The sequence below is a fragment of the Mastigoproctus giganteus genome, chromosome 3 (genome assembly GCF_048544385.1).
Source record: "Mastigoproctus giganteus isolate SK-2022 chromosome 3, ASM4854438v1, whole genome shotgun sequence".
Classification (NCBI taxonomy): domain Eukaryota; kingdom Metazoa; phylum Arthropoda; class Arachnida; order Uropygi; family Thelyphonidae; genus Mastigoproctus; species Mastigoproctus giganteus.
Genome location: NC_143577.1, coordinates 3,111,035 through 3,136,243, shown reverse-complemented (window position 1 = coordinate 3,136,243; position 25,209 = coordinate 3,111,035). Strand labels below are relative to the sequence as shown.

The window sequence follows — 25,209 nt, the reverse complement described above, 5'->3', positions numbered from 1 at the left end:
CAAGAGAAGCTTAAGTTCTGTAAATTGCAGCAGCTGGAGATTAGGCACCTGAGAGGTGATCTGATTGAGGTGTATAAGGCCTCGAATAGGTTGAGCATGCTGAATTATGATGGGATTCTTCCGCTTGCTCAGATTACGAACCTAAGGGGGCATAAATTCAAATTGAGGAAAGAAGCTGTAGAATAGATGTGCGTAAATTTTCCTTTAGCCAGTGGGTGGTTAATTGCTGGAACAAACTTCCATCTGTCATTCTGGAAGTTGATAGGTTAAATAAATTTAAGGAGGAACTGGACAAACATTTAGAGGGAATGGTTGTGTGAGTTTTTTTTTTTTTGGCTGATGCTACATAAGCTCATATGCTTGCTTTCTTGCATCACATGCCTCAGTTACTATCTGGAATGAAATGTAAGTACAACCTCCAACCCAAGCACGGTACTAAGTACTATAGGTTCTAATACCTCTCGTGTTGTGGTTTACATAAAAAAAAAAAAAAAAAAAAAAAAACCATCCATTTGAGCCCTGAAAAGATCCATTCTGTTGTGAGCTTTTTAAGGAACTGCAGGACTCTCAAGTGGAATCTGATGTGGGCCACCATCAAAAAATATAATTGAAACCATAAGTTTAGAATTTTAATTGAAAAATTCTTTTGAAAAATTGAAAAAATATAATTGAAACCATAATTAGAATTTTTTATATTAATAATTTCACATGGAATTCTTATAATAAAGTCATCAGATTTGATAAATTGCCATATCAGTAAGCTGTTCCTTAACCCTTGACTGGTGGAAATCCCTAAATATTTCCTTTACTATATACATAGTATAATAAACAAGTTACCTGACTTGGCTGTATAGCACTGCATTCTATAAATACAGAATGATTTGCTGTCATATTGACACATCAACAAATACATACATAAAAGTTTGAAATCATTCAGAATGTTTAATTTCTGTGTGCATTTGAAGCATTTGTTTGATTTTAAATAAAATCAAATAAATGGTTTGATTTTAAATAAAATTTAAAATCCTGAGGAAAAAAAAAATTTAAATAAAACTTTTTGGTTCATGAGAGAGAGAGAGAGAGAGAGAGAGAGAGAGAGAGAGCATATTTTATATTTTGTCTATATGAAGGAAGCAATTTCCAATAGAATAAAATAAATTGTATGCAAAAATTGTGTGCTGTGTGTGTGTGTTTTTATTTGCATTTTTTGGCCAGGTAAATACAATGCTTTCATCAGATTGTCAAAGGTTATATGTGATCCAAAAAAAGTCTCAAAGGGATGTGTGATCCAAAAAAAGTTAATAACCACTGATTTAATAAACAAATGCAGGAATTTTTGGATTGTACCACATATAAGTATTCCCACTGCTATAATTTTTAGATGTTATGTGAAGATGAAATTTGGTGATTCAGGATAAATTTGTCTTTACTTGAAGCAGTATGCCGGTCTTAACATTTAATGATGATTTTTTTTTTCTCGCAGTTTTAGTCCAGCCTGGGATGAAAGTCCATCTGGTGTGTCAAATTCTACTCATGTATGGGGGCAATTATTACAACTGAATGTGGATGGATCACAGGTAGTTGAACTCTCCAAACCACCAGGGAAGCCATATGGATTTTTTGTAGCAAGGGGCAGAGTTAAAAATAGCAAAGGCAAGTAATGCATTTAGCTTATACTGTGTCCTGTGTAACCTTTACAGTTGCTGTTTCTCCATACTAAATAATAATAAACACCGGCTATATGGCATTTAAAATTTTTAATATAGAGGCAGTTCTCGCTTTACGAGTTCCCGGGTTTACGAGTTTTTTTTTCCCAAGTATCAAGTATCAACAAAATCGAAAATATGAACATTAATTGCAAAAAATGAATGTTAAACATTCATAAATGCCGCATTCCAAACCATGTGCACAGCTATACAATACAGTGTACTCCACTTTACGATATTAATCAATTCCATTTAATGATACACCATTGTATCATTAAAATATCGTAATGTGAACCTAATAACACATTGTTTTTTGGTAATTCGTTTCAAGATCTTGGAAGTTGAAATTTTTGCTGTATAACTAAGCTATTTATCTCTCTAAAATGTCATTTTTAAGATCACGAGCGTGACCTTAAGGCCATATAAAAGGTCGTGAGTGTGGTTTGTAAATTGTATTAGTTACCAACAGTGGTGAGCTGTGAATATTTTAACAATGGGCTCGCAGTTTTTCCGACTTTCTACTGAGTAAATTTGATCAATCACGGAAGTGACGTCATCCGCGGCTTCCACTAGAGGCTCTTTCCACGCTCGCACTACTAGTAGTGTGATTAGAGCACGTGACGCATTTTTCATGACTGGTATGATATCTCGAGTCGGGCAGTTTAGGGGGCGGTCAGATGCGGCTTAATATATATATATACCCCCTTAACCATGCATATAAGTGAATGTGTAAAATGTTCCTAGGTCTATCTAAAAAAAAAAAACTGGTCATCATGCCTCGCCTTACGATGATAACTGGATACGACAGTGTCTACAGTTCTAACTTTTTAGAATTTTTGAATAATATGACGTCACAGTCATGCTTCCTAAAGTTACTGCTGCAGTATCATTGCAACAATACAAATATTTGTCAACAATTTCTTTTTTCGTCTCGCATTTTCATTACATTCCATCGTTAGGTGCCCCTAACACCTGCGTGTGTCACTTCACCTACAAGATCGGTAGGCGCCTCCGTAGCCAGGTGGGAAGGAGCAGCAGTGCGTAGCACACGCTTCTTGATTAGACCGGGGTTCAAGCCCGTCACCACTAAATACGGAGGATGCGGAAAGGTCAGGGAATGACCACCGCATATCTCGGAGCAATATAGCCTTAGTTGCTAATGCTCCTAAAAAAAAAAAACCAAACCAAAACCTACAAGATCGGTGCTATTTTACAGAGATATTTAGATACGCTGCACTCGTAAGTATACATCTCTTACTTTAGTTATCATAAATCCATTGTATCTTGCCTTCCAGAAATTATGAAAATCTGTGACTGATCAATAAAATATTTACAATAAAAAAGCTCTTTTATTTCGTAATCTATATATATACAAATCAAAATACCTAAAAGAAATGCAAACGCGATGTTTCGCATAAACCATCTACCGTGCATGCTCGGCACATGAGCAACTTTTTTCTTCATCTTTTTTTTTTTAACAACTAGAGAAATATAATGGATACATTTTTTTTTCATGATAAAATTTTAATATTGCGAATAAAAAATAACATTAAATATTTCCCATATCACAAATAACATAAAAACTATCACAAAACATTCCACAATATAAAAACAAATGTTACATAAAAAACAAACTTTCTAGAAAAAGTACACAAAAAATCACAGATTACATGAAAAAAAAAATTATTTCACAAATATTCAAGAAAAATTTATTCTAAAAATTGCCATATACAATTTACTTCATTAATATTTGTTGTCTCTCTTCTGCTTTGCTCAATAGCTGAGCGATGATTATGGAGGAACGATTCGACGTAATGATCCGGATCAGATTGAAGCAATGGTTTTCCATTTAGATGTATGGTCATCATAATTTGCAATGTGTTTAATTGTCAACATTATTTATTCATTCATTTACTCAATACTATTCATTACGCTGAAAGCTCGCTCAGCTTCAGCACTGCTGATCGCAATGGTTTCAAAGATATTTCTGACTTTCTTAATTGAAAAGGAAATTTCACTCGATTTTAAAGATAAACTGTCTTTGAAAAAATCTCTAAAATCATTAATCTTTATTTCATATTGTATCAGAAAACATATTTCTTATTCGGTTTTCACCGTCTTGCCACTGAGATGAAAGTTCTTTCATATTCCACGATTTCGGGTAGTATATGTTTCAAATTTCTTTCAATGGTATCATTTAAAATCACCCTGTTGCATTAATAACTTATCCTTTAAGGATAAAACAATACATTTAATAACTTGTCACGAGGTAATTTTTTTACTTTAGATTTTGATTTCTTCAAATTCTTTCCACTTCAACATGCTCTCAATTTTAGTTTCATAATTTCCTTCATAATTCAAATTAGCAATAGCATTGATAGTTCGAATAATTAATTTATCTGCTTTTACCATACTGATTCTGTAAACCTTCTGAAAGGTAAGAGAGTTCCTGCAGGATGTCTATCATTAGTGCTAAATGGTTAAGAAATTCCAGATTTAAAAATCGATTTAATAATCTGGAATAATTAACTTCTGATTCAAAATGTTTGCACAAAGCGGGATAATTCCTCCAACCCACAGTTGCCATCCACAAGCTTACAAGCTGCTCATCGTGGCCTGAACATATGACCGATCTTTATAGTTTCCACATCAAGTTCTTTAGGAATCATCTTAATTCATGGTAGTTTTTTGGAGATTGGTGATACAGTTTTTTTTTTTTTTTTTTTTAAATTATTGCCTGTATGCCATTATATTTTAGAACATTTTTCTACACAGTGAAAGGCTCGACAAAGTTTCAGAATCTGCCAACATTTCATCTTCGTAAAGTTTATATATCTTAGTTGCCTCAATTTCCTCCCCACACGTCACTACTATGCAATATTTCAGGATCACACGTATATCCATCTACTGTGACCAAAGAAACGTAGACAGGAGAAATTTACTGGAAGGCATGAATCACTCACTTCTCCGAAAAACATATGCCTGTTTGTCGGAGTAAAGGGGAACCACAACGCAGGTTTACCAGAGGCTATTATCCGTGTGGGGAATCTTCTTAAACCTCTGACTGGCTATGGAAAACATATTGACTAGCATGACTTCTCGGTATGTGACTGCATAGGTTTTATGCACACCACTAACATTATGAAACGGTAATCCCTTTCACTCTTAATTTGCACGTTCTAATTACCTAAAAGACAGAGGTGAGAACAATGCATACAGAGTTGTCTCTCCTGATCCGCTCGTTACGTGGAAATTTTCTTTGTCCAACGGAAACTATTTTAAATATAATTACCAAGGGGAATCAAAAAAAATTCGCTATAAAGAAGTTGGTTAAACAGAGATCCGACTTTAATTAAATCAAAAATGAAGCAATTTTAAAATATATAACCGATCAATTGAGCCATGAAAATGCTGGGAATGGGGCCCCGCTCGCCTCTCGGAATGTTTCGGCTCTGGATACTCAATAATTGCATTCAGGATTTCATTTGTAAAATAAATGATCGTCTCAACAATGGGCTTGCAAATTTTCAAAACAAATAACAATAGGCTCTCGCGAGCCCACTCACCATATAGCTCACCACTGGTTACCAATTCAAATCATTAAAATGCACTACACTTTAATCGTTATCATATGTTCTGTTATAAGAATCAATTTTAAACATCTTTGGGATATTTTTCTAAAGCACATTTCTGGAAGTCATGACCATAAAACAATAAAAACAATTTGCACTTTCTGGTTTATTGGGCTTTTCTGTTACGGCAAGCAATTATAAATGGGTAGTAAACTTAGCATTAGCATTAGTAGAGGCATTTGATGCAAGAAAGCAAGCTTATGCAGCATCAGCCAAAAAAAAAAAAAAAAAAACCCACTTCCACTTCACCCCTCTGTTCGTTCAAAATACCTGTCCAGCTGAGCCTTAAACTTGTTTAGGCTATCAACCTCCACGACAAGGGATGGAAGTCTGTTCCACCAACCAACCACCCGCTAGCTAAAGGCAAATTTCCGCACGTCTATCCTACCTCTGTCTTTCCTCAATTTGAATTTATGCCCTCTCAGGTGATTATTCTGAGCTAGAGGAAGAATCCCATCAGCATTGAGCATGCTCAAACCATTCAAGGCTTTATACACCTCTATCAGATCACCTCGCTGGTGCCTAGTCTCCAGACACTGTAATTTGCAAAACTTAAGCCTTTCTTCGTAAGAGCACCCCTTTGTTCCATTCACTAATCTTGTTGCCCTTCTCTGTACTCGTTCCAGCAGCTCTACATCCTTCTTGAAATGAGGCCTCCAGACCTGTATACAGTACTCTAGGTGTGGCCTGACCATTGCCTTATACAAGGGAATAATCACCTCCTTATCCCTTCTGGAAAAATTCTTTTATATCATTGACAATACTCCATGAGCTACTCTTGCAGCCCGTCTGCACTGCTCAGAGAACTTCATATCTGCCTGTACAACCACCCCCAAGTCCCTTTCATTCTCTACCACTTTCAGTGTAGTACCACAGAGTTGATACGTTGCTCTGGGGTTGCTGTTTCCCATGTGTAGTACTTTACATTTGTCAATGTTAAACTTCATTTGCCACCTCTCAGCCCATCTGCTCAACCTTTCTAGATCCTGTTGCAGCAGCATAGTGTCAGTAGTGTCCTTGACAACCCTGCCAACCTTTGTATCGTCTGCAAACTTGGACATTAATCTTGATATACCATCATCAATATCATTTATAAATACAGAAAACAATAATGGACCCAACACTGAGCCCTGAGGGACTCCACTAATAACATTAGTCCACGATGAGCAGTGTCCATTGATTACCACTCTCTGTCTTCTCCCCCTCAACCACCCCTTTATCCATAGCAGCAATTTGCCTCCAATGCCACACTGCTCCAATTTGTGCAGCAGTCTTCCATGTGCAACAGTATCAAAAGCCTTTCTAAGATCCAAGTATATAATATCAAAGCTATTCCCTGTATCCAGTTCTTTTGTAACTGCATCATAGTATCCAATCAAATTGGTCAGGCACGACTTCCCCTTAACAAAACCATGCTGTGTCCGAGCTATAACTGAAGTCTTGTCTAAATGATCCTGCAGTGCTTCTTTAACCAGTGCCTCCATTAATTTTCCTGGAACAGAAGTTAAGCTCACAGGTCTATAATTACTTGTGTCAGCCTTTGATCCTCCTTTGTGAATTGGGGTCACATTTGCACATTTCCAGTCTATGGGTACCTCCCCTGAGTCCAAGGAAGCTCTCATAATTATGGCTAAGGGTTTGCTTACTTCCTTTGTTGCCTCCTTTAATATAACTGGATAGATCCCATCCACCCTGGGTGCCTTTCTTGTGTTTATCTTCAACAATTTCTCCTCCACTTTACTCCCAGTTATTTCAAGATTCTGTAGCTTACTGCTAGAGTTGAATACACCTCTGGCATTCCTCTCGCTGAATAACTCCTCATGTGTGAATGCCGATGCAAAATATTCATTTAGTTTGTTAGCTACCTGAGCAGGATCATCAACAGTTGACCCATCAATATCAAGTGGACCAATCTGATTCATCCCCTTCCTTCTAGAGTTTACATAAGTAAAGAACTCTTTGCTGTTTTTCTTTGCATCCCTTGCCAAGGATTTCTCGTAATCTGCCTTCGCCTGCCTAACCTCCTTTGTAACTTGGTTGCATATCAACTTGTATCTATCATAGGCTTCTGTGTCATGTGTTAATTTGTAAGTATCCCATGCATTTTTCTTCTCTGCCATATGCCTCATTAGTTCATCTGACATCCATTTTGGCCTAAACCTTGAACAATATTTCTTAGTTGGTATGTAAAGCCTAGTAGCTTCCAAGATAAGTTCTTTGAATGCTTCCCATTTTGAATTTGCTGTTGGTAACATCATCAGTTGGTCGCACTGTATAGAATTTAAATACTGTCTCAGTCCATCGTAGTCGCCTTTACGGAAGCAATAACCCTTCCCTTTACCCCTAATGGTAGTTACCTCTTTGAGTAAATCCCACTTCAGCACACTGTGATCACTGCCACCTAGTGGTTCATTTATCTGCAGATTCTTAATGCATGAAGAATCACTGCTGATAATCAAATCAAGAGTATTACTCCCTCTAGTTGCCTCCCGAACATGCTGATGCAGAAAACAATCATCCAATAAATCCACAAAAGCCCTGCTAGTGTGTGAGTGACCAGTCCTCAAATTCCAGTCAATATCTGGGAAATTAAAATCTCCCATTATAAGACTCTCTGATTTACTGGCCCACTCTATTTCCCTGTGCAGTGTCTTATTATACTCATCAGAGTCATTAGGCCTATAGCACACTCCTACTCTCAATTTAGATCTCCCAATGCTTATGTCACACCAAACTGACTCAACACTGCACTGTCCAGCGAACTTGATGTTATTGCATTTGCAAAAATACTGATAGCTGGAATTGAGTGGCTTTTTACATTATTATGATGAAATATGTTTTCCCTTTTCTGAAATCTTCAATCGTATAAAAACATAAATAAATTTTCAGAATGTTCTCTTCATTCTTTTTTTTTAAGCCTCATAAACTTGTTACTCCACATGAATCATGTTAGTTGCAATTTGTGTGTGCCATTAAAAAATGCTTATGCATGGAATCGTGAAATTTGTAATTAAAAGAGAAGATTATCTTGGAAAAAAACGCCTCTTGAAACATTTCGGAAGAAGATGACTAATTGTGCAACAAACCACCAAGTGCCAAGCGAATAATGAGTGATCAACGAGTGTGCATTTAGTTGATGATGATGAAGAATAAACATTCTTTCACATTTGTAAGTCGTAAATAATTTCTCTATTATTATTTGTTTGATTTTACAGGCTACGTTTTCATTTCTTTCAATAAATCACTCATAGTTTAAACATAAACTAATTAGCTAACTAATTTCATTGTTGAGAACGTAATCCCTATTTTTAACATTGTCTTTGGGAAATAAATTCCCACTTTACGAGCGCTCACTAGGAACGAATTAACTCAAAGTCAAGAACTACCTGTATATTTTTTTTATATAATTGCTATTCTGTTAATTGCTGACATTAGAGGTTACTGTATAACTTTAGAAATGAATTAAATAAGTTGAGGTAAATTTTAGTATTAGTAGCAACACATGATACATAAAAGCAAGCATCAGCAAAAAAAAAAAAAAAAAAACTGTCCCCACCTCATCTATCCATCCTTCTAAGAAGTTTACTAATTATTCCCTAAATTTATTTAAACTACACAGTTTCACAACACCAGATTTAAGTTTGCTATAATTCTCTGGTTGAAAGAACATTTTGCATCCATCGTTTTTCACTTTGTCCTTATGCCATACTGTCTGATAAAGAGCCAGGATGCTATCAACCTTTAGTTTAACCAATCCGTTTACAGCCTTAAATATTTCGATCAACTCACCTCGCTGCCTTTGCAGCTTTCATGGTTCCTCAAATTGCAACACTTGTACCCTTTTGTGTCCTTTACTTATCTTGTTGCTCCTCTCTCTCTGCACTCATTCCAACAGATCCACATCCTTCTTAAAATGGGGCTTCCAGACCTGCACTCAGTACTAAAGAGGCAACCTAACCATTGCCTTATACAGTGCGATAAACAATTCCTTGTCCCTGCTGGGAAAATTCTTGTAATATTGTTGACAGACTCCATGGATTCTTCTAGCAGCTTATTTGCACTGCTCAGAGAACTTCATGTCGAACTGTACCCATGGCTCTCTTTGGTTCTCCAACACCTTGAGTATGATACCACTCAAATTGTCTGTTATTTTGGGATTACTGCTAACCATATACAGTATCTTGCATTTATCAATGTTAAACCGCAATTGCTACTTCTCATCCCATCTGTCCAATATATCTAGGTCTCTTGTTGCAGTTGTATCCTTGATTCCTGTTATGCCTTCATCACAAGCTCGATATGCTTTCATCAATATTGATAATAAATATTGATGAAGGCATATAAAGCAAATAAGGGGCTGAGCACTGAACCTAGAGGGACTCCACTAATGATATTAGTCCAAAAAGAGCAATGCCTATTTATAAACACCCTCTGTCTTCTGCCACTCAACTATCCCTTTATCCTTAGCAGTAACTTTCTCTCACTGCCACACTGCTCCAATTTGTACAGAAGTCTCTCATGTGGAACAATGTCAAATGCTGTACTGAAATCTAAGTATATGATATTAAAATTATTTTTTTTCATCCAGTTCCTTTGTTACTGTATCATAGGTAATCAGATGAGATCTGCTCTTAACAAATCCCTACTGTGATTTTTGTATAACTGAATTCCTGTCAATATTATTCTGCATAATTATTTAACCAATGAATTCATTATTTTCTTTGGAACAGTAGTCGAGCTTGCAGGTTTGTAGTCACCCATTTCACCCCTTCATCTTCTAAGATTCTTTGTGAATTATAGGGATATTTACATATCTCCAATCTAGGGCCCTAAATCCAAGGATGCTCTCATGATTATGGCCAAAGGTTTTCTTTCCTCTTTTGCTGCTTCTTTTAATATAATTGGATAGATTTCATTACCCCAAGTACCTTATTTACTTTTATCATCAGTAATTTTTCTTCCACTTTATTTATACTTATCACAAAATCATTTAGCTCACAGTAATGATTTGGTATTCTTGTAGTCTCATCCCTAAATACTTCTTCATGCATGAATGTAAATGCAATATTTATTAAACTTTTCAGCAACTTGAACAGGATCATCAGTAGTTATGCTAGCCGGGTAGGTAAAGTGCCTACCTGGCAACCCAAAGGTCGCGGGTTCGATTCCCGCCTCGGGCTGGATATCACGATGGTGCCGAACCAACCGGTTGGTTGGATATCCCGGCCACGATACACGAAGGAAGCAAGAAAAAACTGGTTCCTTTGTGTATTGATCACATCATACGAAATAAATAAATAAATGAGTAGTTATCATTCTTGTTTGGTGGGCCATCTAATGCTAATGAACAGAGGATTATTTGCTACATTTGTTAGCATTCTTAGCCGAAGGCTGCCCATAATCTGTCGTAGCTTGCCTATCCCTTGGTGACTTGATTGCAGTTTAGTTTTTATTTACTGTAGGTTTCTGCATCCTCTGATAATTTATAATCATTGTATTCATTTTTCTTCTCTGCCACTAATCTCATCAGTTTGTCTGACATTCGTTTAGGTCTAAAACTCACAGTATCTCTCACTTCCCTGAGTGCATCCCATTTAGAATTTACAATTGTGTTTATCCTTTGTTTTGCAGTCACACAGACTTTCAGCTTTTACTAAGCTCGTAATGTTTTAAAGTCTTATCAAAAGACAGTATACTTCTAAACAGATGACATCAATGAAAGAGTTTTTGTTTAATGTATGTTATTTGTTAAACAGATAACTAGTCTGTTATTTGTTTAATGTATGACAGCCAGTTTCAAGACTTGAAACTGGCTGTCATACATTAGTCACAAAACAGACATGGCCATTTCACAGAAATGGCTAGCTATTTTATACAAATAACAGACCAGTGCTTTCATGATGTTATTTAAAAAAAAAAATAAATATATATATATATATATACACACACACAGACACACACACACACACACACACACTGGGCTGCCACTTTATTAGGTACATCCCTGCTGTGCACACAAATGGTTTGTCCCACAGCATTGAAAGTCATATGACCACAGTTGTGGATATAAATTCAGCAGAACAACCTTTCTAGTATCAGTTAAGCGTACAAACCGTAGTGGATTTCAAACGTGGCATGATAGTAGGTGCAAGACGTGCTGGACAAAGCATCTCTGAAACGGCAGTTTTCCCAAACTTTTCGTGCACCACTGTTTCAAGGGTGTATCGAGAATGGTGCAACAAACAGAAAACACCCTCTCAGTGGCACTCCTGTGGAAGAAAATCACTTGTTGATGAGAGAGGTCTGAGGAGGATGGTTAGAATTGTGCAAGCACACAGATAGGCCACAATGTCGTACATCATGTCAGAATACAACCATGGTGCGCAGAACAAAATATTGAAAAGGATCATTATTATTATTATTAGCCATGTGGTGCCAGGAAGCCTGAGGCTTATACTGCACCAGCCAAAAAAAAAAAATTTCTGATTTACTCCGAGATTTACTAATATATATATATATATATATATATATATATATATTAGTTTTTCTTCTTACTATCTGCACGTTTCTCTATGCATTAATTTAATTATTTATTTATTTTTACTGTATCCATCACATAGGGGCACCACATTATTTTGACGACTATTACATTATGTCCTAGATACAGTCAATATGTAGTATGTATTATATATTTAATCTTATTGTAATCATTAAATTACGTTCTCTGTCGGGTCAACGATTAATATATGCTTACATTTATATTTTACTTATATTTCTTACCTTTGATTCTAATATTTCTAAATTTTCTTAACTTTTATCATCATTCGATTTATTTATATTCGATTTATATTTGGCCTATACTGATTTATATTTGGTTTAGATTTAAATTACTTAGCATATATTGATCATCACAGAAGCAGAGAACCTCTTGTCGTTTTTTGCCTTCATTCTGGGTGGTTGGCCCCAGTTGAAGTCATCTAGATTGTCGGTAAAAAGCGATAATAATATTTTTTTTTTGCGTTTTCTTAGCTCCCTGAGGGTATTATTATTGGATCGATTTACTTTTTCTAATAATTCTTTATATTATCCTTAATATTCTATAGACGTTATGGGTGTATTGCATGATTGCTTGCAACTGCATTGATTCATAAATATTAGTTACAGTTATTGTCATTTTAACTTTCTTTCTTTACTTTTTTATCAATAATTATATATATATATATATATATATAGACAAATATATTATCAGTGTATTAGGTGGAGGTGCTGAACTGTCAGGTGTAATTACCATGAAAAAGTTGAGAACACAAATTACCTGAAATAAAATGAAATTAAAGTTTAACATAAAAATAAATGATAGTACCTAAAGCTGTGGGTCCCAGGACTTTATAAAGTCCTAGGATCCACAATGTTACACTCCTTTGTAGGACAACTTTGTGACAACCAATATTCTGCTATCACTCTTTTGTATTTCAACTTCTGTCATAGTGTTGTACCTATAAATGACTAATTTAGGACAATTAAAGGATAAACTTCCGTTTATCCTTTAACGGAAGTTTATTTTCGATGGAACAATGTCATGAATGCATTTTATTGATATGTTAGCTTACAGTACTTCAGCACAAACATTTTTTTATAGAACATAGGGTAGAAACTTTACTAAAAACAACAAAAGAAACCCTTCAAAGCAGTTGATACATATTTCATTACTCATTACATTGAAAACAACTGGGTTATTTCTGGAACATCAAAAATTGCTCGCTTCCCCCTCTACTTAGGAGCATTAATTTTACATACAATCTTGTCTTTGTACCAAATTTCATCTTTTTCCATAGGCCATCTCCAGTGTTTACCTGCTGGTTCCATTGCATTAATTAGTTTTTTTTTTTTTTTTGGTAGTTGTTGGCGCATTGGCTTCTGTGGCCATAATGCACCACCCAAGGTTTTGCAGTACTTTGATCCAAGCCCGAGGCAGGATTTGAACCCGCGACCTTTGGGTTGCTAGGCAGGCACTTTACCCACCCGGCTAGCCCGGTTGGCGCATTAATTAATGTCCCTTGTGAAGAAGTCATTGAACGTATTGTAGTCAAACCATCCAGGAGTGCAATTATATCTTGCACCTGCAGGACCAGCTTCAGTCCATGTATTCCACAAATACTTGGACTTGTAGTTCACATAGTGGAGCAAGCTGGCCATCTGCATTCCAACAAAACATTATGGAAGTGCAAGCTTTTGTGGAGTTCCTGATTTTTTCAGGGTATTTTGTACCTCTTTTTGTGATTACTTTGCAAGAGCCTGGGTTGGCACAAGATTCATCTCGTCGTAGTTCCAAATATTACACTTGAAACTCCATCAAGTTCTGCTTACAAGTGGTCAAAAAAATTATTAACAACATCCTCATCAACTGCTGCTCTTGCAATTGATATATTTTGAGCAAATCTTTGTGTAAGAATTTTATGGCAACTCATGAAGGAGTTTTGCCAGTCAACTCGTGAAAAATTATTTCTAAAAATAAGCACTGTACTTCCCACACTATGCACCTCAGGTCGAATTTTGTCAGAGGAAAACCATAATTTGACATCACAATACAATGAGAAACGAAAGCCTGTTCCTCAGTTTCACTAAAAACAGTTGGATGTCCTGGGGTGGCATCATGTTTCTCTTTCAGCTTTAACCATAGGGTGTTTCTATGTATCCCATACCTAAAAAATAAAATTATTTATTAGTTAGCATAAAATTATTAATTACGGTAGTATTAAATTATTTTTCTAATTTTAAAACAGAGTACTGATACAAACTACTTGAAACTTACTTTTCAGCTGCTTTTCGTAAGGATATTTTATTTGATTTAATTTCATTAAGGGCCTCTGTCAGCATAGCATCAGTATAATTTTGATATTGAGGTGACCCAACTTTCCTTCTGCATTTTCCGGGCATTTTATACTCTAAAACAGATAAATTATTATAAATATAGTAAAATAAAATAAAAGCAAAAGTGTTGAAATATCATGGTGCAACTTTGTGACACCGCCATTAACTGCCACAACGTTGTACTCCATACGTTTACGTTCTACTTATTTTCAAGAAAAATAAAGTAAATAAACACTTATTTAAAATTTACTTTTTACAAAATTATCACAAAACATAATATATTAAAATAAATTTACTTTCAAATCCACTGCACTTGGAGTTTTTCTGTATCAGAACAAAGTTTCAACAGCTTCCTGAAAATGATATTCACAAGCGACACACAATGGCTATACTAGCCGCTTGAAGGTTGTGCTAGTAGTTTTAACAGTTCCAACAGATGGAAGCAATAACCGTAAAAATGCTGGGGGTAATTTTGCCCGTCCTAGGGCAAAATTACCCCCAGGCAAAATTTGCCCTCAGAATGCCCAGTAAAATCAAAAATATGTCACGCTGTCACAAAGTTGTCCTGATTTACAGTAATTTGTGTTCTCAACTTTTTCATGGTTTATTACACCTGACAGTTCAGTACCTCCACCTAATAAATTGATGATAATATTTGTCTATATTTCATTATGGTTGCTGGTTTTTTCTGCTATTACTAGTAGTACCCGGGATCCATAACTTAGTTTAATATTTTTAATTTTTTAATACCTTTTCTTGTTTGCTAACACTTTCAGTAATTTCATTACATCTTATTTTATCAATATTATATATATACAGTAATACCCCGACTTACGCTACCCCGACTTACGCGAACTCGGAGTTACGCGGTTCTTGATTTTTTCGTTTGACAACGCTGCCGCCCACTATCTTCAAGGTCGTTTTTCATATGTTATCGATATACGGTGCGACGGCGGAGAATGAGAGCGAAAGATGAACAAAATTCAACTCTGCTGCTTTTATGTTTTTTATATCAGTGAAGGGGAAACACATTTCACCATAATAACGTAAAAACCAACACAATTCCAGCTATCGGTTTACTGGTAGTAAACTCGATCTAATTGCAAATGCAATTAGATCGAGTTTACTACCAGTTTATAACAGATTTCACTAGCAGAAACGCAACTGGATTTTTATTGTTTTATGGTAGTAACCCCTAGAAATGTGAGGTGTTAATAGTGTATCTCTGCCTTTATGGTGTTGTTTATTCAGTTGCTACATGCGCGCAGCTTTGTTTATGCGTATCAAGCGTGCCTCCTCGTTTTGTAATTGCGCTTTATTCCCTAAAAATGAGTAAAATACTTAATTAAAAGGTGTGAAAAGGAAGCGTCCTGGTGAAGACACTGCAGATTCAGAGAGAAAAAGAAAAGCAATTATCGATAAACAGAGGCGGACTGGGTCAAAAATTCTTACCCGGGAAAATTTATAGTGGCCTCATACTATGGTTTATGGCCAAAATCACACTGGCCCACCGGGGTTACACTGGCCCCGGTAAGGCTTATGGCCAGTCCGCCTCTGTCGATAGAGAAAAAATATGAAATTATGAAACGCTTTGAGCGAAATGAAAGACCATGTGATATTGCACGTGCTACAGGCCTAAATGAAGCAACGGCGAAAAGCACATGACAATTGCAAACTTGACAGGTTGAAAATTGAAAAGGACTCAATTGTAAAGGGCTTAAAAATTTTAGAAAACATAGACTCCGACGAAGAACGCGTTATAGCTACAAAGCAAGGAATAAAAAAATTATTAGCTTGCTACGAAGAAATTCTGCGTGAAAAAAAGAAGGCGCTGTGTCGTCAGACGAATTTGTTAGATTTTATGAAGCCATCGACATCGAAATAACTTTTTAACGTAAGTCATTTGTTTTTTTAATACATATTTTGTATTAATATGTATAAAGAACTGCAATTTTATTAATATTTTTCTTCTAAACTAGTGTTTTTGTTAGTCCTTGGTCCCAATTAAGCAAAATTTATATGTATTTATATGCAAAGCTGTACCCCGACTTACGCGAATTCGACTTACGCGATTTTCGTCGGACACACCTATCGCGTAACTTCGGGGTATTACTGTATAATATTGATAAAATCCATCTTATGATTTTCCAACTGTTTTTTGTTATTGGTTATCCAGTTTTCTCTCTGATTGCTAACCGAGGGTGATGTTAGATGGATCTCTGTCTTCTAACTTCTCCAATAATGCTGGTGTCCCCCCAAGGTTCAGTTCTTTCCCCCATTATTTTCCTCTTTTATATTAATGACATTCTTCCATTGACTGGAAATCCTATCCACAGTTTTGCCGATGATAACACATTGCATTCCACTTTCCATTTTGAGAAACCTTGCCCTGCTCAATCAGGTTCAATTTCTGGAATATCTGCTACCAATTCCTTTAATGCCGATCTCCAGTGAGGCAAAGACAACTTAGTTGATTTCAATCCTTCTAAAACTCAGTCTTGTCTTATATCTCGCAAAAAAGAATTCTTCTACTCCTATGCTTATCTTTAGTGACACACCGATTTCTAGGCAAGATGATATATCTATTTTGGGGATTACCCTGACTTCTAATCTCTCTTGGCACAAGCACATTACAAATATTTTTTCCTCTGCATCTAAAAAACTTGGTTTTCTCCTTCGCTCTCGGCATTACTTTTCTTCAAAACAGCTGTTCACTCTGTACAAATCACAAATCTGCCCTACCATGGAATATTGTTCCCACATCTGGGGCGGTGGCCTCAAAACCTCTCTGAGGCTTCTAGATTCTATTCAGAAGAGGGCAGTTAGGTTAATTAATGACTACTCTCTAACAGAGTCTCTCCACTCACTGTCTCATAGACTTACTGTTTCTGCTGCATGCCTTTTCTACAAATACTTCCACGGGCACTGTTTTTCTGAATTGGCTTCTATAATTCCTGCTCTCTCTTTCAAAGCAGTGAACTAAAACTATTGAAGGCCTTATACACCTCAATTAGATCACATTGCAGGTGTCTAGTCTCCAGATGCTGCAATTTGCAGAACTTAAGCCTTTCCTGGTAACAGCAACCCTTTGTTCCACTCACCAATCTTATTGCCCTTCTCATGCCCTGTACTTGTTAAGCAAACCTGCAGATTTCCTACTCTTAATGTCATTAGTGCCAACATGTACAACAATGCCACCTTTTGTGCCTTTAAAAGATGTCTACTCTGCAACGTCATCTCCTTTTGTCCCAGGCAGACATACCCTGGTCTTATTCCACCTATTCTTGCCCAACATATTTCCTGTTTCCCTGACAGCAACAATAATTACTTCCTGTGGGACCAGTGCATTTTGCCTTGGAGATTGCCACTGTGTTGTCTGGGGCAAGAGTGTGAGCTTTGGCATTGATTTGGGAAGAGTGATGGGCCCTCCATTTTAATTCCTTTGAGGGCATCTACCCTACCCTTGAAACCTTCATAAACATCCATTAGGACTCTGAGCTGGCACCTAATTACTTCACACGCCCTGTGCCTGGCGTGTGCAAAGACATCCAAGGTATGCAAAGAGGAAGAAAGCATTAAGGAAGAAATGTCATTTGACTTCTGGAAGAAATGATCCCCCTTGGCTGGATCATTTCTTCCAGAAGGATCTGCAAACATTTCACAAGTTGCACATATTGTTAGGCAGTTTTGTGTTGGAGAATTGCCCCTTCAGTTCTCACCTGAGTGAAGCAGTTCCTCTACTTTGTTCTCGTTCACTTCATATTGGCTAATAAAGTAACATTTCACAAGTTACACATATTGTTAGGCTGTTATGTTGGAGAATCACCCCCCTTCAGTTCTTGTCCGAGTGAAGCAGTCCTCTACTTTGTGCTCTTTCACTTCATATTAGCTAATGAAGTGAATGAACAGCTTGGCAAGGAAACCATTTACAATATCTAAGTTTATTCTGTCTTCCAAATTTCAATCTGATCTCTTGTAGAGTGAGGACCATTTACCAGAACATCAGAGTACTAGCTGAAATGATTACAAAACCCTTTGCTGTTTTTCTGAAATGAAAAGATTATAATGGTTTACATCTCTTGTCATTATTCAAGGATTATGCAGAAATGAGGTGACACGATGACTCATCTTCCATGAGGCATTACTTGACAAACATGGAGTGCCTCAACAGAATATTTCCTTTAAATACAATGGCTATAATAATAAGTTAAATGTTACTTCAGAGGAATTTTGCAGTGACATAGCCAGAAAAAAATAATAGCATTCGGTATTAGTAGAGGCATACAATGCAATAAAGCAAGCTTATGCAGCATCAGCCAAAAAAAAAAAAAAAAAAAACCCATCCCATTTGACCCCTCCATCCATTCCAAATGCCTGTCCAGCTCAGCCTTAAATTTATTAAGCTATCAACTTCCAAAACAAAAGATAAAAGTCTGTTTCACCAATCAACTACCTGCTGGCTAAAGGCAAATTTCCACACGTCTGTTCTACAACTATCTTTCCTCAGTTTTAAACAATGCTCCCTCAGGTTCTTAATCAGAGCAAGAGGAAGAATCCCATCAGCATTCAGTTTGGTCAACCCATTCAAGGCCTTAACACCTCAATCAGATCACCTCACAGGTGCCTACTCTCCAGACGCTACAATTTGCAGAATTTAATCCTTTCTTGATAAGAACATCCTTTGTTCCCCCTCACCAGTCTTGTTGCCCTTCTTTGTACTCGTTCTAGCAACTCTACATCCTTCCTAAAATGAGGTCTCCAGTCCTGTATGCAGTACTCTAGGTGTGGCCTGACCATTGCCTTGTATAACGGGATAATCACCTCCTAGTCCCTGCTAGAAAAATTCCTATATATCATTGACAAGACTCCATGACCTGCCCTGACAGCCTCTCTGCACTGCTCAGTGAACTTCGTATTTGACTGCACAATTACCCCCAGGTGTTTTTCACTTTCCACCTAACTGAGTGTAGTACCACCAATTGGTACGTTTCTCTTCGGTTATTGCTACCCATATGTAGTACTTGCATTTGTCAATGTTAAACTTCAGTTGCCACTTCTCAGCCCATTTGCCCAACTTATCTAGATCCAGTTGGAGTAGCATACTGTCTTTAATGTCGTTAACAACCCTGCCAACCTTTGTATCATCTCCAAACTTGGACATTAAACCTGATATTATTAGCCATAAGGTGCAAGGAACCGTGAGGCTTATGCTACACCAACCCAAAAAAAAAAAATGCTGTGTTACCCTGAGAAGAGAGAGAGAGAGAGAGAGAGAGAGAGAGAGAGAGAGAGAGAGAGAGAGAGAGAGAAGTAGAAGGAAATCACCAAGAAAGAAGAATGAGGCTATCCAGCTCAGGACCCTAGGTTTGCCAAGCCCATACTCACCAGATGTGAGCCCCTCGGGTCATACCTTCCTCTATATCATTGATAAATATACAAAACAACAATGGGCCCAACACCGAACCCTGGGGAACTCCACTAATAATATTTGTCCACAAAGAGCAGTGTCCATTGGTTACCACTCTCTGTCGTCTCACACTCAACCATCTCTTTATCCAGCAACTTACTCTTAATGCCATACCTTTCCAATCTGTACAGCAGTCTTCCATGTGCAACAGTATCAAAAGTTTTTCCTGAAATCCAAGTATATGATATCAAAATTATTTTTGGCATTCAGTTCCTTTGTGACCACATCATAGTATCCAATCAAATTGGTAAGACAAGGCTTCCCTTTAACAAACCCATACTGTATCTTTACTATTACTGCAGCCTTGTCTAGATGATCCTGCAATGCTTCTTTAACCAGTGATTCCATTATTTTACCCGGAACACAAGTTAAAGTTGAACACAAGTAACAGGTCTGTAGTTACTTGTGTCACCTTTTGAACCCCCCTTTGTGAATTGGTGATACATTTGCACACCTTCAGTCCATGGGGACCTCCCCTGAGTCCAAGGAAGCTCTCATAATTATGCCTAAGGGTTTGCTTACTTCCTTTGCTGCCTCCTTTAATATAAGTGGATAGATCCCATCCACCCCAGGTACCTTCCTTATGTTTAACTTCCACAATTTTTCCTCCACTTTGCTCTCAGTTATTACAAAATCACTTAGCTCCCCGTTAAGAGTTTGATAAACTTCTGGCATTACCCTCATTGAATAATTCCTCGTGTGAATGTAGATGCAAAATACTCATTGAGTTTATCAGCTCCCTGAGCATGATCATCAACAGTCAACCCATCTATGTTAAGTGGTCCAATATGATTCATCCCTTTCCTTCTAGAGTTTACATAAGTAAAGAACTCTTTGCATCCTTTGCCAAAGATTTCTCGAAATTTGTCTTCGCCTACCTAACCTCCTTTGTGACTTGATTACAGACTAGCTTATATCTGCCATAGGCTTATGTGTCACCTGATATATGCATCCCATACATTTTTCTTCTCTGCCACGAGCCTCTTTAATTTAGGCCTAAACCTTGAACAGTATTTCTTAGTGGAATGAAAAGCCTAGTAGCCTTCAAAATTAAGTCCCTGAAGGCTTCCCATTTGGGACCTCCGTAGTAAGGTTGGCGGGAGCAGCAGTGCATAGCACATGCTTCTTGATTAGACTGGGGTTCAAGCCAGTGACCACCAAATACGGAGGATGAGGAAAGGTCAGGGAATGACCAACGCATATCCCCGGAGCAATATGGCCTTAGTTGCTAATGCTCCTAAAAAACAAATAACAACAACAGCTTTCCATTTAGAATTCAATGTTTGTAACATCATCAGTTGATCCCACTGTACAGAATTTAAAAACTATCTGAGAATCCTGTACTCATCATTACAAAAGCAAAAGCCCTTCCCTTTAGCCTTAATGGTAGTTACATCTTTAAGTAATTCCCACATCAGTACATTGTGATCACTGTCACCAGTGGTTCCTTTAACTGTAAATTCTTAATGCATGAATAATCACTGCTGATAATCAGATCAAGAATATTACTCCCTCTGGTTGCCTGTCGAACATGTTGCTGTAGAAAACAGATATCTAATAAATCCACAAAAGTCTTGCTAGTGTGCGAGTCACCAACTAAGAGTTCTAGTAAATATCTGGAAAGTTAAAATCCCCCATTATAAGACATTCTGATTTACTGGCCCACCCTATTTCTCTGCAAAATTGCTCATTATACTCATCAGATTCATTAGGCCTATAACACATGCCTACTCTCATTTTTCTTTCCCAGTGCTTATGTAACACCAAATAGACTCAACATTGCATTGTCCACCAACATCAATTGGATGCACTTCCTTAGATTTTATGTATTTCTTAACTAACAGCATAACCCCTCCTCCTTTCCTGTCCTCTATTTTTTCTGTACACATTGTACTCCCCAAATTCCAATTCTCCACTGCTTATATTTGTGTAACACCACATCTCTGATGTGCCAACAATAGTAAAGACCTACTAGTATATCCCTATATCTATCAGCCATGAAGAAAAGTTATATGATGACAACCACAAACTAAAGTTATTTTTGTTGAAAACAATTGGACATATACTATGATAGATGGTAACCATGATTAAAATGGCATGGCATAACATGACACATGAAATTAAATCAGCTGATTGCTGAGAGATGTAGTCATTACGATGGTATAAAGTTTGTATAAACAAAGCTTTTGTGGATTTATTGAATGACCTGTTTTTGACAGGAACATATTAGAGAAGCAACAAGACGAAGCAGTATTCTTGATCTGTTATCAGCAGTGATAATTCATCTATTAAGAATCTGCAGGTAAAAGATTCACTGGGTGGTAATGATCAGTGTATGCTAATATGGGATTTACTTAAAGATGTAACTACTGTCAAGGGTAAGGGGAAGGGTTTTTGCTTTCATAAGAGTGACTGCAGTGATCTATTTAAGGGTGACTGCAGTATTTAACTGCTTTGCAGTGGGACCTGCTGATGATGCTACCAACAGCAAATTCTAAATGGGAAATATTCAGGGAAGTAATCATAGAAACTACTAAGGTTTTCATACCAACTATAAAAGAATCTTCAAAGTATAGGCCTAAATGTGGATGTCAGGTGAACCGATGAAACTTGTGGCAGAGAAGAAAAATGTATGGGATGCATATAAAGTATCAGGTGATACAGAAGCATATGCTAGATATAAATGTCTGCAATCAAGTCACAAAGCAGGCTAAGACAAATCACAAGAAGTCTCTGGCAAAGAATGTAAACAAAAGTATCAAAGATTTCTATACTTATATTAACAGTAAGGAATGGCAGAAGTTTATCAAACTATAACAGGTAGCAAAATGATTCTGTGATAACTGAAAGGAAAGTGGAAGAGAATGGTTGAAGCTAAACATAAAAAAGGCACCTGGAGTGGATGGAATGTATCCAGTGATAATAAGGAGGCAGCAAAGGAGGCAAGCAAACCCTTAGCCATAATTATGGGAGCATCTTGGAATTCAGGGGTGGTCTCTGTTGACTGCAGATGTGCAAATGTATCCCAAATTCACAAAGGGGATTCAAAAGGTAATATGACAGCTGTTAGTTTGAATTTTGTTCCAGGGAAAATAATGGAGTCACTATTTAAAAAAGTAATGCAGGACTATCTAGACAGGAATGTAATTATACTATAGTCACAGCATGAATTTGCTAAGGGGCAATCTTGTCTGACTAATCTGAATAGATACTATGATGTAGTACAAAAGGAACGGCATTCAAAAAATAATTTTGAATTCATATATCCGGATTTCAGGAAAGTTTTTGATACTGTTGCACATAAGACTGCCATACAAATTGGAGCAATGTGGCATAAGAGAAAGTTACTGCTATGGATAAAGTGATGGTTGAGTGAGAGAAGACAGTCGTTATTAATGGACACTGCTATTTGTGGACTAATGTTATTAGTGAAGTCCCACTAGGCTCTGTGCTTTGCCCATTATTATTTTATATATTTATTAATGATATCTATGAAGGTATATCAGGTTTTAATGTTTAAGTTTGCAGCTAATATGAAGGTTGGCAGGGTGGTTAATCAAGGTAAGCCACTGCAACAAGATCTGAAAAAAAAATTAGGCAAATGATCTGAGAAAGCAGTTGAAGTTCAAACAATGACAAATACAAGGTACTGCATATGGGTAGCAGTAATCCCAGATGTACTTTGCTAAGGTAGTAACCCAGATTAATGTGACTGTGGCACATTAATCTGGGTTACTACACTGAACATAATTAAAATTGGAAAAAGATGTGGGATAATTGTACAGTCAGATATGAAATTCTCTGAGCAGTGCAGACATTCTGCCACATCAACCCATGGGATTTTGTCAATGATATATAGGAATTTTTCTAGCAGGCATAAGGTAGTAATTTTCCTATTGTACAAAGCAAGGGCTAGGATGCATCTTTAAGTACTGCATGTAGTCTGGAGGATGTACTATAGATTTATGAAGGATGTACTATAGATTTGCAAGGTGCAGAGAAGGGCATTGCTGTTATGAAGATGTCAACAGGCTGGTCTTACTAAGAAAGGCTTAATTTCTGCAAATTGCTGCATCAGTGATAAGATCTGATTTGGTGTTTGAGGCCTTGAATGGTTTGAGTAAGCTCAGTGCTGATGGCATTCTTCCTCTTGCAACAAGAGGAAGAATGCCATTGAAGGCTGGTTGCACGATAGACGTGGTTGATTATTTGAACAAACTTCCATCTGTTGTTGTGGAAGTATGTAGTTTGAATAAATTCAAGGAAGTGTTTGCCCCCTTTTGGCTGATGTTTTATAAACTTCTAACATTGTATAGTAGTTTTTAGCGTAATGGATTATGTATCTGTATTAATCTAATTGACGCAAAATATGTATCTATGAATGTAATATAAATATATTATGCAAGACTGCTCATGAAGTATTCTGCTTTATTTGATTGGATTTAAAACATATTTGTATTTAAGGTTTCTTGTATCATATATATTGGTGTCATCTGTGTACACTCTTCCATACTGTCACCTGTGCCAGGGTTTAGAATAAAATGTTATTATTATTTAATAATATCATTTAGTATTATTTAATATTGTACCAAAGCCTCAAGGCAGTCACAAAACACATAATTCCTATTTATTTGATGTATTTGTGGACTTTTTCCATTGTATGAAATATTTAAAATATTCATTCAGTTGCAGTTGACAACAGCACATACATAGCTATCTTTAGAACTGATGATGATATTTCTTTTACAGGTGTTTTTGTATCCCGAATGAGAGATAAAGAAACACAGAAGCTGTTGGCAGGACTGTTGGATATTGGAGATGAAATCTTGGAAATTAGTGGTGTATGTATAAAAAATGCTGATATTATGGAAGTGAACAATCTAATGTCTAACAAAAATAAACTGCTTCTCACAGTTTTGCCATATATATGTCGAAAAGATATTTAGTGTCCTTGGAATACCTTGCTCTTTGTTACAGGACTGCAAAAACTATTAGTCAATTTATGCATAAATTGCTGTCTGAGAGTATGTCTCAGTAAATCAGGAAGAGAACAGCAAAAAAAAATTTCATCTAGTATGCAGCAGTCTGTCCATTTGGAGGTTGTGTTATTGTAAATTACAAGGAAATCTTGTTTGTGTTTGGAAATATTTTTATGTATAAGAAAGCTGAAGCAATTTACCAGAAGAGCTCTTTTTTAATATGCTGTTGCTCTTTAGATAAGATTTATGTACCAGTGACATTGTTGAAGTACCTGTTTTTTGTAAAATAAGATGTTGGTGTTTTATTGTATTTATGTATGTACCCGTTCTGTAAATTGTATTTCTTAGAAAGTCTGCCTAATTTGTTATTTTGTTAATTATAAACTTTATCATTCCAAATGAGAAATAGGAATTTTGTTGTAAGTTAGTTATTTTCACAAATATAGGATGCAAAATATTCAGTGCTTTTTTTAAAAAAAAATAATTAGTTTTCATTGTATAGTAATACAACATTAATGTGATGTACATTCAGACAAGTACATATGATTGTTGTT

At 36.5% G+C, this 25,209-nt stretch overlaps 1 protein-coding gene across 1 annotated transcript in view; it reads left to right on the top strand.

The window, feature by feature from the left end:
* The window catches only part of LOC150087616 (uncharacterized), a 142,838-nt gene extending 118,216 nt beyond the window's left edge, over positions 1 to 24,622 (top strand). The window contains exons 8-9 of the mRNA XM_090369827.1: positions 1,484 to 1,653; positions 24,426 to 24,622. Of these exons, the coding sequence (XP_090225953.1) occupies positions 1,484 to 1,653; positions 24,426 to 24,622 (367 nt within the window). The remainder of the gene's footprint in view (positions 1 to 1,483; positions 1,654 to 24,425) is intronic.
* The last annotated feature ends 587 nt before the right edge of the window (positions 24,623 to 25,209 follow it).